Below are 15,550 nucleotides of genomic sequence, written 5' to 3' on the forward strand. Positions count from 1 at the left end.
ACAGCAGCCAAATAGCAGAAACACTAGAGATTTATCCAAGAGGGGACGGCCCAGCATAGAAAATAATAAACTATGGACACTATATAGCCATAAATTTACATATACATTTAGTTTTAGGCTTAGCTTGACATGAAGCCAAACGTGTTCCCATGTCCCTCCATTATTAATTTTACACAGTATTTGTTAACATGATGAAATCTTAAACATTTCATTAACCATTATTTTGCCATCTTACTGCCTTGATAAGACCAGGTTTTAAAATAATGAGTATGTTATCCATTGCATTGGATATTATTACTCTGTCACTGAGGGAACACAAAGGTGGGTTTAATGGTAAAGCTGAACCTGGCCAATATATCAGATATTTCGCAACAGACTGGGTGAACCAAGGGACACTCCCAGATCACGTGCAAGTATGTGCCCAGTTCACTTTTAGCTTCCAACATCGAACACTGCCAGTAGTATCTGTGTACTTTTTTTATTGTGTACACCTCCCCCTACAGCTTCTCTTATGTGTTTTTCCACATTTGCTCTAATAACATATTATCCAATTTCTGCACTTGGAGCTTTAAGAGAATGTGTCACCAGTGGATTCACAAACAGATCTTCAAACCTCCTGTGCTCATGGCAATTTACAGAAATCACTGACAAAACATTCACTGGATAATACTATAGACCTCAGAGTCAATTGGTCTGTATTTAATCATATTACTGTAAATCAGTTAAATCAGCTAAAATGGTTTTTGATCATCTGAACATTACATATATATATAAACCTGTAGATAACTTATATAAAAACAGAGGAACAGCAACCACAAAACAGATATGAGAGCATACTCACACCAAACACCTAATAATGAGATATTATAAGCTGGTTATTACTTTCACTTCTCAGTTAGCCGAGTGGAAGCAGCAGTTTATTCAGTCGCTGTCTGAAAGCAGCTCCAGTGACCAGGACAACTCCAGCGTTAGTCACGTAATCACTTTTGGTAACTGTACCATTTCCGGGAATACCGTGAACGCGTCAGCTCCAGACGCCCCCGTCCATAAAGGAGGAGAGAGCCGGAGCTCTGGAAAGTGAGAGAGACAGAGTTCACAGTAAGAGACAAGGAATCAGAGACAAGGAAGCAGAGACAAGGACACAGAGACGAGGACACTTAGAGGAGGACATTGGAGAATAAGTGCAGGACGGTGCACGGGCTCGCTTGAAGGTGCAGAGCCAACCCGCGTTTCCTGTTTCTAAAGGCGACCGGGGGCGCACTTTTAAATGCATTGGATCTGGTGACAGCTTCGAACACAGGCACAGCGACAGACTCCACAGACATGGTGAGTAAACATGAGTCTGCTGTGGGTTAATATACCACTCTCACATGAAGGGGGGGGGGGGGGGGGGGGGGGGGGGGGCTGCTCCGGTACAAAGTACGACTTGAGCCAAGTCAGTGGGCAAAGTCTGGTAAGGGAACACTACTGCACACATAGGTGAGGAGACACTGTAGCCGCTGTCAACTCCTCCAGTCATCGAAGACTGTTTGTGAGAGATGGCGTTGTGACAGGTGGAAATCCCCCCCGAGGAATAAGATTAATATAGAACACATAACTTCAGTATAAAGCAACACACAAACCATTTCTAATCAGACAAAGCTATTTATTATTGTCTGTGCGATCATATTGACTACTTAAATGGAGTGTGATCCAAATCATGAAGTAGCAAGATTTAAGTGATGGATCAAACACATGCAAATAAGTTGATTAAAAACTGTGCAGATGTCTGTTTGGATGGGCTGGTTGCTTGTGCTGTCAAACACTTCTCCAATATCCTGTCACTCTTTCTTATTTGTGTGCGCAGAGCTTTTTTATAAACAGTATTTGGTGCAGAGCGAAGTTGGAATGCTTTGTGTTCATCCTACTCGGTTTATTTGCAAGGAAAATTTTACTGCCAATGTTTTTCTAGACTGAAACTGTCTTTTCAAAATAGTCCGACGGGACCGATATTGTTAAACCGCAGGCTGCCAGGTGCTGACCACTGCTGTAGTTTACTCAAGGATGTAGAAGAAGATTCAACTCGGTCCACAGACTGCCTGTTGGACATTGTCATGCCCCCACTGGTTGCTACAGAGCACCAGTCGCTTGTTTAGCCAACGTTTATTAATATGTAAATTATCACATGTCCAAATCGTACCAAACCCGCCACTGCACTTTCTCATATAATTTACCATGCACATGCCAAGTATGAAGTTGATAAGATGAACAGTTTGCGAGATATGCATTCGGTATACAGACAGACGTTTGTGGAATTAGTAGGTAACTAATGGATAACTAATTATACCAACATAATAACTATTGTCCCCTCTGCATCATCTCTCAATGAAGGATGGTGTTACAATGAATTAACAATGTTGTTCAAATCAGATGAAGTACCACACATACTACACCATAATGACCAAGCTATTATGTGGTGTAGGTGGGGTTTCCCTGGGTAATGCCAGGTACCTACATTAACGCTGGCAGGATGGAGGGAGTGAGTGAGGGAGGGAAGGAAGGAAGGACGGTGGGGAGCTGGAAGGGGCAGCAGTCCCTGTGTTAAGACAAAGTCGGCTGATTTTTAAACACAGACCATTGTTCAGTCTGACGGCTTGCTGTGTCCAGAATGAGATAAATGGGCCTTCAGGGCATCTGTCAATCAGGTTTCAACAGTCGCCCACGAGACAATTCTCAGCCTGCTTCACAATCTGACTGTGGACCTGTACATACAGGATGTCGCTCATCATTTACATACAGGATGTTGCTCATCCTGTATGTAAAGACTTTTCCTTCACAGGAAATGACAGTGAATTCTGAACCAAATCAAGATGCTGAGAGAGTGCTTGTGTTTTTTTCTCTATCTGCTGCTCTCCTCTTCCTGTTAACCTCTGCGATGCAGGTTTCCTCACTCAGCTCATGAGCAAAGGTGACGGAGAACTATCAGGTTATTAATTACTCCAAGGTCAAACCTACACAGGCTGTTTCTGCTGAGCTTACGTACACAGTTGCCCTCTTGTGCTGCTTTATCGTCACAGCAGACTGAGAGGTTTTTGTCAACAACTGCGAGATCGTAATCTTTATAACTGTAGGAAAACATGTCCTACTTCACTTTATTATTTTCATGTCTCATAACCGGTTTCGCTGTTATTCTATTTTCTTTTGAATACTTCTATAGTAATTATTTGAGTCATACAGTAAAGATATGAGTCCATTCATATATAATTTGAATGGACTCTTGCTTTCATCTACTTGAGAAACAGGTCACAGTAGTACGACTTCAAAATTCCCTGCAAGATTATTGCTGTGTTTATAAAACAGCATGTCAGGCTGATCTTCTTCAGGAAGACATGTCAGTGGAGGTAGCTTTTTTCAGTTGTCTGTTTTTGAATTTAACAGTTTTTTCAAATATTTTGCTGTAAGAAAACATGACCGAATGAGTGATATAATACAACATAATATCAAAATTAAGGCCCGAGCACCGGCAGTGTGAAGACATTATTGCTTTTAGTTTGATTAGTCAGGAAACTTTATCGCTTTTTTAGAAGGCTTGAACATACTCGAAAAACCACCATACTTCACGGGCGTTTCAGGCCTAATGAAATTGTGCGTATTATAGAGTAATTCGAATCGGGCGCGGCAGAATGGCTCAACAGCGACACAACTAAAACACAGGAAATCCGCCTGGTTTGACCGATATTCATGAAATCCGTTGACGGATTGAAAAAAAAGGGCCCGGCACCAATTTGATTAACTCAACAGTCAGCCAGACATTGATGATGTAGGTATATGGAAACTGTGATTTTTTTTGCCAAACACAAATTTCAACGTGTCGCCTTCACACACAATTTGCTGTAACGTCACACTACTTTCTTCTGTTTTAGTGTATGCCACATGGTGTGACTGTGGCGTGGCGTCAAAGTTTGGTGATTGCCAAAAAAGAGGGATTTATTATAACTTCTCTATGCATTGTTGTAGCCTCAAACCTCTAAACACGATCAGAGTCCCGCCCTGATCAGATCCATAAGTCAATATGGACTCATCGTTACAGCGCCACCTGCTGGCTACAGGCAAGTCATAGAAACATAGTCAGAAGTGTGACATTTCCTCTTACCGTATAAACATTGATGTGCGGTGAAGGTTGATCCTTCCCCATAAGAGACAAGTTCTCATAACTCCACTGTGCATTGTCCAATCAGCACCAAAATTCTGTCACATGATAAGTGTCCCGGCCCGAACACCTCCACATGTCAATATTAGTTATATGAGTATATGAGTTAATATGAGTTATAATCTTTGCTGTTGTTGGAAAGCACATGAGGACAGTTGCTCCTTGATGCTCTCCTGATCAAAGGAAAATAAGATATTGGGACGAAGGGTAAAGATTCCGGAAAAAAGTCTGACCTCTTGGACTCAAGCTTCTCGCCTGAACTGCTCATTTTGTGATATTTCTCTGTTTAGAGATATTTATGGGAGTATGCTTAAGTGTTTTCAATCTATATGGTACCACTGATTGCTTGGCTGCTTCTTTTCTTTATTATAACTTTCACAAAGTCGTGCCTCTGTCTGGACCACATCGGAAGGAGACACCAGTTCACACATGGATTGGAAGTATTTTAAAGTCCATTGAAATAAGTGAAACCAGCCCACTTCTCTCCCTTATAGAACTCGATATCATAAAGATGTGTTACAGTTAGATATAAATAAAGTGCTCTGGCATCACCCCACAATAAATTACAGATATTTTTACCAGACATCATTACGCTGCTACTGTTGTCGTATTTGCTTGTCCGTACTTGTTCACATTCCAGTGCAACGTCCTTTAGAGGGAGCAGACATGATAAAGACAGAATCCATGTCACCTGACGAGTTAAACAAGGTTATGAGGAAAGACACTTGTTTGTACAAGAGGACAGAAAATAACATATATTTGGTGAATTTGGTAAATATGAACAATCATTAGCTTCAGATGAGAAAGAGTAATGTAACACAAACATGCAGCTGCAATATTAAAATGTTTTAATCTTTGAGTGAGTTTCAATTATTTTATTTTTTTCTCATAGATACTATTTTTGTCCACATTTTTTCCTTAAAAACGTTTTTATAAATGATATAAATGTTTTTTTGCAAGAATACCATGGTCTAAAATCAAATCCAACTCACTACACACAATCGTTGGGTCATCCAAACCACAGTGCTGATATATAGTTGAGATCTCTGCCCTATGTACCACAAAAAAATGCACTTATTTTATTATTTTATCCAGAGCTACTTGTTCTGTATGGGAAAGTACAGAGGACAAGAAAAAAGAAATTTGACGGGCTTACAAGAGACAGATTTAGAAAAACATGGGTCACAATCAATATAACTCTCCTAACTTTAGGTACTAATGACTCTTCAGGCAGTCATTGTGAAATTACTTCCTCTGTTACTATAGCATAAAATGTGTCTCGTCCGGGGCGGCTGGGAAATTCTCTCATGAAACACATAGCTGGCACTGGGTGTTAGCAGAAGAAATTTATCAATATGTTTTGTTATTTTTACTAAAGCCCAAACAATGTGAGAATGTAAATTAATGTGAAAAGGCTGCCAGATGAATTTATTCTGCATGTGTTGATTGGATAGGCAAACGGGAAGCTGCAGCAGACCCAGGATGAGGTGGAGGAGGTGAAGGGCATCATGCTGGATAACCTGAACAAGGCTGAAGAGCGATCCGGCAAACTGGGCGAACTGGAGGATAGGGCTGATGTACTGCTGGCAAAGGTATGCGGGGAGGATTAAAATGACACTATTTAAACTAAGTGGAAGTCTCTGTGTTGGATGGATAAGGTTAATAAGTGGAGCATGTGGCACAAACATGCCATTTCTATAGGGTCTAGGGATTGAGACCAGGAAATATCATATTGACGTCTATAAATACACTTTAGGTGGAGCTGGAGAGGAAAACAAATGTACAATTTACATCCTGATTGTGTTTTATGGTGCTATTTTTAGAAAGGTATTTCCTATTGTTGCCTAAGATGAATGAAGTGAGCTGGTCTCCCTGGGTATGACAGAGTGAGTCCAGGACATGCCACGAGATGAATGTCCGTCCGGGGGTCAGAAAGCAGGTCACATCATTCCCACATTGCCCACTCAGACTGTGTTAAATCACATTGTTGAGCAGTTCTCCAAAACAGCAACTCTTAATTTTAAAAAGGACTTTGTTGTACTTTCAGATAACGTGGGTAAGAAACTGTCAAACTGGGTACACAGCTCTCAAGCTAATGTTAAGCTCAGTCTCCCTCATGGCAGTTTTTAATGAGACCATTGAAATGGGGAACCATGATGTACCAATCAACATTTTGCTTTCATTACAATGGATCAATTGACTACAGTGGATCTGAGTGGGTCCCTTGCATTGACAAACCCACAGATAATTATTATCAGACGCTGCAGCTCCCCACTTAATCTTGTAGCTCTCTGTGGTGCATCTAAACCTTTTTATTGTTTTTTTCTGACTCTTATGTAAGAGGTTTTTCACCAGCAGAGGACTCTGATAAAAGCAAAGTTTGCTACCCACAAAGCATGGCATGACACACCTACAATGTTTAGAGCCATGGCTGCAATTAAACGCTAATGTTCTGAATGCTGATCGAATATTGTTTTGAAATATTGAAACAGTTTGTAACAAGTTCATTCAGTAGTAATGTGTCAAGATTGTGTAAACCTTTCCCGCTGCTCCAAAGTGGCCACATTTTTTTTACTTTTGTTGGTGGCAGCAAGAACCAGCTCTAAATGCAGCAATCATTATGTAGAAATGTAATAAATTAAAGTCTAACTAGTGCAGTGCCAGTTCCAAACCTGCCTGTTTGGAGAGGGTTGTTTACTTTGCCTTTGTTAATGCTGCAGCTTTTCTTTCTGAAACTGTAAAAGTGACCTTGAGTAATTGAGCTGCTGAAAGTAAAGACCTGCTCAGTCCACAGAACCTTAGAGCTTTGCCACAAAGACAGACAGAGACTTCTTGAATTATTTTCAAATATAATGCTCTTAACAATTTATGTTTTATCTTCCCCTTCCGTATAGTAATATATATACATATATATATATATATATAAAAGGACTGATTCTTTGATTAACTGTTGAGTCTACTTTAGAATTGTCATAAGTGAGTCTTTTTCAAACAGTTGACAATTTACAGTCACTTTTTTATTGTTTGCATGCTGGACAGTCCATGGTTTGCACTCATTTTACCTGATTTACTTGCAGTTAAACTGTTCTCTATGATCAACAAGTTTGTGAAATATGCATTGCACATACAGACAGACAGAAAGACAGTCAGACATTTGTGGAATTAGTAAGTAGCACTTGACACACTTCCTTTAGCGCTGTTTTCCTCTCCTACAATTCCAGAGGGTAATAACTCACTCTTCAGTTGCTAATTCCCCCCCATTCCCCGCTTGGTCTGAATGCCTTTTGGTACTGAGCAGGTTGTGTACGAAAAAGGTTAGGACCAAAAAAAACAACAACAGGAAACTGAAAAACACAAGAAACTTTGAGTTTGGTGATAATTTTCTGTGGGTTCATCATTACAAACAGCTCACTTCACTTCACATATAAGAACAGCGTAACACAGGTTAACGGGGCAATGTGAAAATGATCTGACCTTTTTATGTTGATCCGTGGGCATACTAAAGTAGTCGGGTCATCCATTGTTAATATACAAACAATTTATATAATTGCTTAAATAAAGCCAAAGTGGAGAAATGTCTGAAAATGTATACTATACTGTATATGTACTCTTGATAGTAGTATACTCTAAATAATATGCAGGAAACTACAGAATTGCCTTTGAAGTTCAGTCTATAGTTTATTATAAATGGTTAAGTAGTAAGTATTAGAAAAGATCCATAAAAAAAAATCTTTCATGCACTACATATATTTTTTAAGTTGTCTTACGAATTCTTATACAATTTAGTTTGTTGACTCTGGGCCTATACTGTTGTATCCTGGCATATGTGTATGAATATATGTGCTCATTTACACAACGTAATGTAATCTCTTCATTGTGTTTTATCTTTTCACAGAGTAAAAACTTTGAAAAGACCAGCAATCAGGTGAAGCAACAGAAAAGATGCCAGAACAAGAGGATGAAATATGTGTTTATTGGCATCGGAGTGGTAGCAGGACTGATCATTCTCGGACTTATAATCTTTGCTATTAGCACATGAGGACGGTTGCTCCTTGATGCTCTCCTGATCAAAGGAAAATAAGATATGGGACGAAGGGTAAAGGTAAAACATTCAGGAAAAAAGGAGTCCCTCCTCTTGGACTCAAGCTTCTCGCCTCAACTGCTCATTTGGTGATATTTCTCTGTTTAGAGATATTTATGCGAGTATGCTTAAGTGTTTTCAATCTATATGGTACCACTGATTGCTTGGCTGCTTCTTTTCTTTATTATAACTTTCAGAAAGTCGTGCCTCTGTCTGGATATTGGAAGGAGACACCAGTTCACACATGGATTGGAAGTTTCAAAGTCCATTGAAATAAGTGAAACCAGTCAACTTCTCTCCCTTATAGAACTCACTATCATAAAGATGTGTTACAGTTAGATATAAATAAAGTGCTCTGGCATCACCCAAGTATAAATTACTGATATTTTTTTATTTATATTTTCAGCTGTTTTAAATCAATGTTCTCAATCTTGCCTGCATCATTAAAATGGTTTTTTTTTTTTACACCTTGAGTGAGTTTAATTTTTTCCAGTTTTTGCTTAAAACATTTAATTATATACAAAACATTTTTGCCAGAATACCAGTCCAAAATCAAATCCAACACACTAAAGACAATTGTTGGGTCAATATCCAAACCAGTAAGAAAGTTGTTTCATGTAACTTTACACATTTTTTCCGTTTTGGGAAAAGAATATCCCAATTGTTTTACCAGTATGGAAGAAAGCATTAGAAGAATGTTTGATCCTGGAACTGACAGTAGACAGTTCTGATAAATTTATTATATTGCATTTAATCTGCAGTTTTGACAAAGAGTGTGACACTGACCCCTTGTGGGCAATGATTTTACATTTAGAAATATGTAGAGCATATGGAACCATGTTCCACTTACCAGAAATATTGTGTAATGACTTTATGTAAACACTTGGCGAGAAACCGGATGTGCTGCCCCTTTGCTATGATGTTAAATAAACCCATGTTTATGTAGAAAGTCACACACGTGACTGGGGACTGCTCTCTCAAGTGAGTCAAATCGAAGGTGACATAAAGGATTTAAGAAGACATTTGATCCTAGGTACTTTAAAAGACTCTAGTGCATCTACTGTTAAAGACAGACTGTTGTAGATATGTTAAGCAACCTGGTTGGAAAGGGATTGAAAAAAATAAGAAATTGTTCAATATGTATAAAGGTTTTACAACTGTTTCAACAGATTATATGTTGGGGGTATATGTGTGCCTGTTAAGGGCAGGAGGTGTGGAATTCCGACTCTCATAGTTAGAATGTTCTTATTGAAGAAGCTTATGAAGTCATTACTACTGGGGACTCTAGGAATATGTTGATAAATGGAGCTATGACTCTATGCTAAGGCTATGGTACTGAAAATAACCCTTTGGTTGCTGTTATTTGCTTCTATGGTTGAGTAATACTGGGCTGATTTGGCATCACAGAGGGCCTTCCTATAGGGTTTAAAACCATCCTGCCAGAATAAGGCAGAACAAATATTCTGTTGTGAGACGACATAAATACTTTTCTTCTATGCAATTTTTGAATTAATATATGCTAAATATGCTACTATAGGCAATGTTGTCAAGTGGAAGTTTAAATCTGGTTTTACAATTGATCTGAAACAATATCCACCATTGAACAATAAGCTCCAATCAGCAGCCACCTTGCCACTCAGCTTCCATTAACTATTCTCACAGTTATGCAATGAGCTGTGATCCATTTGCCCCATAACACAGTGCAACACATGATCAACAGCCCCCTTAAAGAAGGAAAAACAGGGAGAAGATGAAAAGATGGCTGAGGCTTTTTAAGAGTTAGTCTTCTTTCGGAGAGAATTAGAGACTTTCACTCGGCAGACAAAATGTAGAGGGGGGGAAATCAACAAACTGACAGTGATGAAGTAAACATATAATGTATGATATAGATAATAAAAACAGATTACATATAATTCATGCAATATATTATATGAGTAATATAAAGTGAGGATATATAATTGAAATAATATAAACAGATAATATATTATATGGGTAACATAAAGTAATGATATAGAATTTCAATAATATAAACCGATAATATATTATATGGGTAACATAAAGTGATGATATATAATGTAAATAATATAAACAGATGATAAATAATACAGGTAATATAAACAGATAATATATTTAAGGGGTAACATATATTTCATATTTTATTTTATTTCAAATCTTTATAAGCTTATATTTCTACTCTTGAATATAGCAATTGCAACAAACAAAATTTTCCCCTTGGAAAAATAAAGTGTTTCTGATTCTGATAATGTGATGATACATAATTTGGGTAAAATAAACAGGTGATATATGATACAGGTCATATAAACAGACTATATATTAGGTAGCATAAAGTGATGCTGTATTTAATTTAGATAACATAAACAGATCATATATAATACAGGTAATATAAACAGATAATATATATTGAATTGGTAACATAAAGTGATGCTATATTTAATTTAGATAATATAACCTGTTTTAAAATACAGGTAATATAAACAGATACTATAATATATAACATACAGTGGTGATATATAATATATATAATACAAACAGATGATATATCATTTAGAAAACATAAACAGATAATAGTGTTATGATTATATTAAGGGTAAACAAAAAAGGTTTCGTAGCTTGTGTAACCCGGAAGTGATCTCACAAAGTTCTTCCTGCATCAAGACCGGCAAGATGGCAGCGGACACGCAGGTTTGTGTGGCTGTTTTTTCAGTAGTGTGCTATCTACTTACTCAATGGTGACCATGTATGAAGGGAATCGAAGCGAAGGTTTATCGAGTTCCACTTTGTAAACTTGCTGGTGTGTGTTTTTTTGTTCGTCGAGAACCTGGAGTGGGACAACTTCACCAACAGCTAGCACACGGCTAGCTAGCAGCCTGTTAGCTTAGTGCTACGCACCCTGGGTGTGTGGATGAGACTGAACTGCAGCAGACAGAGAACTGGTGTCTGAGCTGAAGCTGTGGGTTTACTGGGCTGTGGACGAACTAGTCAGGGGCTTTATCTCACTGTCATCGACTGGAGTTGGTATACATTCAACTAAGTCAATCAATCAAGCATCCTCAACGACTATGAGTCAATTAAGCTACGTCCTCGCTCCTCCACAAGTAGTGAATCATAACAGATGAACTAACATTAAATATACCATGTATTAAACCCAGGGAGGTAGCAGAAACACAGGCACAGAGAGTGTATTAAGTCTGTTGAAGATTCCTTTGTCGACCACCGGTTGATTAAAATAAACCACGGCCCCTATCGTTGACTGTACACATTATATTTGTATTAAAAGAAATGTAAATAAACAGCGACGCTTTCATAATTTCTCTCATTTCTCTCCCTCTGAAGCAACATATTTCCCACTCATAAAAACGAACACACAAATCATTTCATCCTAACAGGTTTAAACTCCAGGGATTGGATTTTATCAAACTGCTAAATGTTTGAAATACAATTCATTATTTTTCATTCCCGCAAACTCTTCATTAATGACAGATGACTGCATAGAAACAGAGCCAGGCCCATTGAGCTTCTGTCTGATAATGATATTAATAATAATATATTCACTGATTCAGTACAATTAAGAAAAGGGTAGTATTATAATTTTTTTGGGGGTTAATAGGATTTTATTTGGCATTTATCAGGGGTAGTACTACAGAATGGGAAAACTTGTGCATCAAACTTAATTGTAATGGCTGTCTTTTAACTACACAGCAGTTCTAAAATAAAGTTACGTTTTTTTTTTATTAAATACAAATAATATAAAAAAACACAGGGATAAAAGAAGGAATTAAAAAATAAAAACTTTTGTCAAAGAAATTACTTAAAATCAGTGAGTGCAGTACGTTTTAAAGTACATTTTAAGCGTTGATTTAAAGGAAGTGTTACACATGACAGGATAGGGACATTTTTAAGTAGTCTGGGAAATGGGAACACACAAAATGATAGTTGTACATTGTCTGTTCCAGCAGAATAACATACCTCTGAACAATAAATGTAATGCAAGTAAGATTTTGGTTCAATCTTATCCTCTGATTGACTATTTCCTCTATGACCATATATGCAATGGCTTGAGAGTTACTTTCATAATTGGCTGTAAGAAGCAGTTAATCTCATGATAAATGTGACTTATTCATGTATATAGATAGACAGAAAACCAGCCAATCATTGATGGGCATTCCTCAAGTAAAATTGTCAATTTTACCCCAGGTTCCAGAGAGCAGCATGAGCTGAGTCTCTTTTGGTCCTTTGGTCTGATTGAAAATGTCACTGCTGCCATCTGCTTCACTGAAGTCATCACACCTGTTCTTATACTAACTGTGACTTGTTGCTTCAGGTTTCAGATGCTCTGAAAAAATTTGCTGCAAACGTCACCACATCCAGCGTGAAAGAGCGCAAGGAGATACTTGGAGAGCTGAAGCGGTGTATACAGGGCAAAGGTGAGGGAATTTGTGTTGTTGAATTTTCTACACTTGATGATGATGATGATGATAAAACTGGTGCTGTAATAACCACTGATGGATATTCAAAATGCATTTATTAGAGTTACCAGAGCCTGCCATCAAGGGACTTTGCAAGCTATTCTGTCTCACGCCACACAGATACCGGTAAGTTCATGTAGTAACTTTCACATGCCAGAAAACAATATTTGAAACTGTATAATGCTCCCATTAAAGGTTTCAGTTTATTTAGAACCCTTATTTAAAATTAAAGGTGATCATTATTTATAGGACTTTACAGTGGACTCTATGACCATTTTCAGACATTACAGTGACTGCACAATGGGGTCCGGATTTTCTCCAGAGTTTGCCTTTGAATTATAAAGAATTTAGTAAGCGAGATCTCAAGATCTCAAATCAAATTTTTTCCAAGTTGACATCTTTGTAAGTATCTTCTAGATTTTTTATTTATGAGAGAACTGCACCATCAACTGGCTTGCAGTGAATCCTCCAGACAATCTCCTGCTATATTCTCACATGGGCTCACTCAGATATAAACAGGAGTTTAAGGCTGCAGCAACAGCTCTCTGGATAATTTCAAGAGATATCCGTAGTTCAGTGCATGTCTGAAAGCAGCTTATATCATCAGTCCAACAGTCCTGCAATAATTGGACTGTTGTTCTAAGCTAAATCTTTAATCTCAGTTGGTTGTGCTGTTGATGTATATTGCATTAGGAAGTGTTTTGTGTGCGTGACAGGGATGCTGCATCACGCAGAGAGCTTCTCTCCGTCATTGGCCAGCTGGCTGACAGTCAGCCCGACATCCTGGTCACCAGCCTCCTCCACTGCCTGCTCAACAGTGGAGTCATCAGCAAAAGTGGAGAGCCCAGGTACTGCTCTGTCTGAACTACTCTAGGTCTACTTTATAATTGCATTGTCAGCATCAATCTGTCATTTTCACTCTGTGTTTGATATACAGGATAAGCAATGTACATAATAAGCAATGTAGGAATCTATTTGTTTTCCATGGCCCTGTTTTTTTTCCCCTTTCTTATGTTTTCCTTATTATATTTTTAGTAAAAGCTCCGGCTCTGCTGCCTTCATCGGCCTGTCTTGGACAATCCTTTTAGTCCCCACTATGTTTCCTGCCCCAGAGAAAAGAGAGGGACCCATCTGGAAGAAAATGGTCAGTGAATGTTTCTTGATTTTTGTATAACACCATTGATGTTATTATTTTCTGAAAGAAATATTCTAAGTTTAGGGTCATTCAGTTTTCACAGAGGTGTTAAATGTCACTGACGGTATGGCCTGTTTCCCTCTCTTGTAGGTGGAAGTTCAGAGCCTTCTTGTAGCCGAGGTCGTGGGTGGAGCCAAGGCCATCGCTCAGAAATCAAGTCTGAAACATCTCACTCAGCTCTGGAAGAAAGTGAGTGCAATAAACACTGGAAGTCAAAGACACACAAGCTGATCTGGTCAGAAAGGAGGATCTAAGCTAATGACCAACCTGAATTTTCCGTTCTGTCATTTACTTTTTCTCCAAGCAAATCAGAGATGTGAGGGTGATGCAGAGTTCTACAACGCAGTGACTTTTTTGATTCCATCTGAAGTGCATTTTTAACCCCTCACAAAGTCATAATCAATCGAGAGACCACTAGATTTCTATTTGTAAGGCTCATATTTCCATATATATATATAGGGCTTATCAAAGTTAGATATCCTCTGCCCTTGATCCTCAACTACAATGAGGAAAAACTACATTACAAAATTCCAACCTTTAACTTGGGGGAAAAGCCCAAATTTCTTACTATTGTAGGTACTCAGGTGCTCTCTCACCTCGCTGCCTTGCCAGATTATAGAGTCACCCGGGTGTCACGTTTCCATTACTGCTGATCGGAGCAGAAGCTAAATAAAACCTGTGTCTACTACGGAGTCATTTGACCTGGGAGTGAATGATGCACATTTCCATTTGTTGCACACAAAGCCTGATGTTTTTGATCAGTGGAAAAGGGACTTGAATCCCCTCAAGCTTATCAAAAAGGCTGATGTCATGCCATGTTCTGATTTATCTGTCTTTACTGGTTCACCTTTGTAAACTTTAAATGAGTTTATATGTAATAAGCTACATGTTTGTGACATTGAATCCACATTTTGAAAGAGGCCCTTAAGAAGATTTGACTTTCTATGTTAGACATAAAATTGCAGCTAATAATAACAGTTAAATAGTAGTAGTAATGTTGGTTGAAGGACAAATGATTTTCTGTGGGCCTTCAAAATTAATCAAATTTCAAATCATAGTAACAGTCATTAATCCTTAGGCGTGTGCTCAGTAAGTCTGACCTGTGATCTGTTTAACAGAACCCTGGACTGGTTGATCAGTACATCAGCACACTGCTGAGTCTGGATCAAAGCCCTACAACTCTGGCCATGCTGGGGGTGTGTGCAGACTTCTGCACTGCTCAAAAAGACAAAGCTACAATAGAGAAGCATAAGGTAACTTATTTTTATTATCCTGATTTTTAACCTTCCATGTGGTGCAAAAGTAGCAAAAACATTTAAACTTGTGTGTGCTGTTTTTCAGAGTGCCCTGATGGACCTGTATGTTAAATCAGTCCTTATGAGCAAGATAAAACCACAACAGCACATTTTGGACAAATGCGGTTCCTTTCTGCGTCATGTGTCCCACTCTGAGTTCAAGGAGCAGCTACTCCCTATCCTGCAGAAGACAATGCTGCGTAGTCCAGAGAACACCATTGCGAGTGAGGCTCTTTCTGTTTCTGATGACTGTTAAATAATTAGTGCTTAGCCATCTCTCAGATAGTGGATTAATACATTGTT

At 38.3% G+C, this 15,550-nt stretch overlaps 2 protein-coding genes across 2 annotated transcripts in view; both read left to right on the plus strand.

Annotated features, from left to right (window-relative positions):
• Positions 1-929: 929 nt before the first annotated feature.
• Positions 930-8,735, plus strand: vamp5 (vesicle-associated membrane protein 5). The gene is made up of 3 exons (XM_053419933.1): positions 930-1,326; positions 5,644-5,781; positions 8,085-8,735. Exons 1-3 carry the CDS (start codon positions 1,324-1,326, stop codon positions 8,226-8,228), a joined length of 285 nt encoding a protein of 94 aa, XP_053275908.1. The 5' UTR covers positions 930-1,323; the 3' UTR covers positions 8,229-8,735.
• Positions 8,736-10,929: 2,194 nt separating this feature from the next.
• Positions 10,930-15,550, plus strand: part of gcn1 (GCN1 activator of EIF2AK4) — a 33,097-nt gene continuing 28,476 nt past the window's right edge. The window contains exons 1-8 of the mRNA XM_053420517.1: positions 10,930-10,973; positions 12,613-12,715; positions 12,820-12,883; positions 13,474-13,605; positions 13,793-13,901; positions 14,043-14,141; positions 15,071-15,205; positions 15,294-15,471. Of these exons, the coding sequence (XP_053276492.1) occupies positions 10,956-10,973; positions 12,613-12,715; positions 12,820-12,883; positions 13,474-13,605; positions 13,793-13,901; positions 14,043-14,141; positions 15,071-15,205; positions 15,294-15,471 (838 nt within the window). The 5' untranslated portion in view covers positions 10,930-10,955. The remainder of the gene's footprint in view (positions 10,974-12,612; positions 12,716-12,819; positions 12,884-13,473; positions 13,606-13,792; positions 13,902-14,042; positions 14,142-15,070; positions 15,206-15,293; positions 15,472-15,550) is intronic.

Source organism: Pleuronectes platessa, chromosome 4, assembly GCF_947347685.1.
Source record: "Pleuronectes platessa chromosome 4, fPlePla1.1, whole genome shotgun sequence".
NCBI classification, from domain to species: Eukaryota; Metazoa; Chordata; class Actinopteri; order Pleuronectiformes; family Pleuronectidae; genus Pleuronectes; species Pleuronectes platessa.